At 43.5% G+C, this 3,420-nt stretch overlaps 1 protein-coding gene across 1 annotated transcript in view; it reads right to left on the bottom strand.

Annotated features, from left to right (window-relative positions):
• LOC106815416 (pre-mRNA-processing-splicing factor 8-like) overlaps positions 1-2,705 on the bottom strand; it is a gene marked incomplete at its 3' end in the record, with an annotated part of 11,570 nt that extends 8,865 nt beyond the window's left edge. Inside the window, 3 exon segments of the mRNA XM_014819878.1 lie at positions 273-441; positions 1,035-1,281; positions 2,641-2,705. Coding sequence (XP_014675364.1) covers positions 273-441; positions 1,035-1,215 — 350 coding nt within the window.
• Between the last annotated feature and the right edge of the window lie 715 nt (positions 2,706-3,420).

The raw sequence follows: 3,420 nt of genomic DNA on the forward strand, positions 1-3,420 counted from the left end.
CCCCGAGCCCCCGTGTATTTTTTCACTGGTGACAATGAAAATATGCCATTATTAATTTATGAGCAGCTCTCCAATGCCGGCTACAGTCCACAAGCTACAAGCACAAAATACCACCGCACATCATACATGCTTCACACACTACGACAGAACAAGCTTCCGAACCCACAGTCACGACTCAAACACGATTCACCCGACTCCGCCACCAACCATGCACGCGGACCGCACTTCGCAACACCACCTCGCCACGTATCGCACCAGGTGGCGCTGCTCACCCGAGGTAGACGCGCTTGTCATGGCGGAACTTGCGGTTGGTCATGTCGCCGTGGTCGCGGATGATCTTGCGGATGTGCTCAGGCGGCATATCTTCCTTCTGCGCGTCGACGAAGCCAAACTTACGCTTCTCCGCGTAGCGCTTCGACTGTAGCTGCTGCCACTTCCGCGCTGAAACGACGACACGACAACGATTAGAAGATACGCGCGTGCGACAGGAGGGCATGAGCAGAGGGGAGGGGGTCACACGCAAGGAGAGGAAGGCCGAAAGCATTAGTAAAGGAGTAGAATTCCTTATTGCAAGCAGGAAAGGAGTATGGCTAGAGCAAATCGAAAATACACCCGATGACGCACTCGTGACGAGAGGCGAGCCGAAGCGAGGAAGACGCATGCAAGTAGGCGACGACAAACAGGTTGAAAACATTAGTAAATGTTGTTCCTTATATTGCGAAACAGAAAGAAGTGAACAGGTTAAAAGTAGGTTAGAGCAAACTAAAAATTGAATTGAAATAGACACATCGAATACAGATACGAATTACGTAAGTGCTAACCGTGGCGTGGAACAGAGGGTCTGTTCTACTAACCAAACACCCCTCTCTATCTCTTTCCAACAGCATACAGTGAACAGCGCCGACACACACACTTGTCTCGCCCGAAAAATACTTTTCGTAAATAATTAGACAAATATTAGACGAATGTTATCTTAGGTTAGACGTGTCAACACCTTGGCTTGTGATCGTCGCCAGACAGTAATCGCAACTTGCCTTTTTCCTGCAGCTTTTCCTCGGACAGCGGTGGCGGCTTGACAAACTGCTGCTGCACCTGAGGCTGCTGCTGCTGTGGCATGGCCATCGGCGGAGGCTGCGGTGGCGGCTGCTGCTGCTGCTGCTGCTGCGGAGGGATGCCCAACAGGTAGGGCTGCCCCACAAAGAAAGGCATAGCCATGGTGGCTTCTTGCTAGTGTGTCACGCTAGTCGTTTTTGCTAATGAGTCGCCCTGATCAGTTTTGGTCTTTGGTGTCGTGTAAAATGAGAGAAAAAATTGTTAGACATATGTTACGGTGACAATATTTTTCGTTAACTACAGAGTACGTTGTATGGATTTATATAAAACTTGAGCTATTAGTATTAGGATTGGATAGGGGAGCAGAACCACTGCACGGTTGCAATTTGAATATTTACTTACACATTTCATTTGTGGCCGATCTCAGGATCTTAATGACAAAAAGATGACCACTTTGCTATTATTTACATCAACGCTTTTAATACATCTGGTAAGTTTAATGGGAAAGAGGCTCGATGTAAGCAGGATATTGTTTAGATACAATAATGTAACCCAAACACAGGGTAGGGTTACAACGCGAGCCTATTCTTTTCTTTGGAGGAACCCCTGAGTGAATCACTCAGGGCGGTTTGCTGGTGCGTTTTCAGAGACTAGAACTTCCAAACTGGGTTTGTTCTAAACACGAACCTTTCTTCGCTATCCTGGAACTTGCTATGTATCACAATACTCTGTATTAAACTAATATAACCTGTTACCAAATTTCGAAGCGACGAGCGGCTATATTTCGAACGCCATTTCTGTTGACCTGTGACGTACGCATTCCCAATGCGCATAGCGTTCGGCTAACTTCGGCTGGCTCCAAGACCGAATGCATCACGGGATGCCTGCTGTCAGTCGAAGTTAGCCGAACGCTATGCGCATTGGGAATGCGTACGTCACAGGTCAACAGAAATAGCGCTCGAAATATAGCCGCTCGTCGCTTCGAAATTTGGTAACAGGTTATATTAGTTTAATACAGAGTATTGTGATACATAGCAAGTTCCAGGATAGCAAAGAAAGGTTTGTGTTTAGAATAAACCCAGTTTTGAAGTTCTAGTCTCTGAAAACGCACCAGCAAACCGCCCCTGAGTGATTCACTCAGGGGTTTTCCTGAGTGATTCACTCAGGGGTTTTCCTGAGTGATTCACTCAGGGGTTCCTCCAAAGAAAAGAATAGGCTCGCGTTGTAACCCTATCCTGTGTTTGGGTTACATTTTTGTATTTAGATATTGTTGGACTTGATTTGTGAACAAAGCTTTCTGCATGAGAATTGAGATTGATCAGTCTCTTAGTTGAAGCAATCGATTCAAAAACTGCCTTCCAGTATATTTTGAAACCATTGCGACTGTTGATTGTGATTACTTTTTCCGATAATTAACTAATAGTAATAACCCATCTCGATATGCTTCTCTTTCCATAAAATAAACATTTGAACGGCGTGCATTCTCGGCCTTAGATTCGCGAGTTTTGTCACTTAATGTGTCGATCATTCCGTGTTTATGACAAAATAATGAAATGTAAAATAGTAAATTGACACTAGAGATATTACGTGTATATATTATAACAGGACTATCCCACTTATTTCTTCTTATTCGGTGAATTTCGGCTTAAACGGCTACCTACCGATTACGGCGCAACAAACGCACACATTTCGACAACAAACATGGCGAAACTAGCGTGACCGCGACTGTCACGCAGTCAGAGCTCGCTTTCCCTTACAAAAAATTAATTAACTACTTATCTAAAACTCTTTGAAACGCATAAAATAACTTATTAAACTAGTGGCTATAACATGATTATGTATACAATTTTTACTTGTTATTTTCTAGGATAAATTATTATTATTATTTAATGTTGTAAAAGCGCTATCTATCGGTAATTTTAGGAACTATTTTAATTTTAAATACAGGTTGGCCGGGCACCCGGCAGATAGATGCGATATGATATGACTACTAGGCACTTAGGATATGACTACTAGGCACTTAAAAAAACCTAACCCTAACCCTAACCCTAACCCAAAAAAAAACCTAAACCCTAAAGCCCTGTCTACACTAGCAAACTTTAGTTTGTAAACTCGAGCAAACTCCGAGTTCGAGCAAACTCGAGCAAACTCCGAGTTCACTGGTACTGACTTAACCTGTATAAGAGAACAGACCACTATTAAATCCTCCATAGGATCCTATACTTAAGAATTGAATTTCAGGAGCTGAAAAATAGTATTTCGACCGTTTTCGGCCGAGTGGCAATATTAAAGCTAGGTAGCCATGTACTTCAGCTGTGCACCATTAGAGTTAAGTCATAATTATGTTGTCCAGCGTTTAAAAAAAAT

This window comes from Priapulus caudatus, unplaced genomic scaffold, assembly GCF_000485595.1.
Source record: "Priapulus caudatus unplaced genomic scaffold, Priapulus_caudatus-5.0.1 Scaffold1108, whole genome shotgun sequence".
NCBI classification, from domain to species: domain Eukaryota; kingdom Metazoa; phylum Priapulida; class Priapulimorpha; order Priapulimorphida; family Priapulidae; genus Priapulus; species Priapulus caudatus.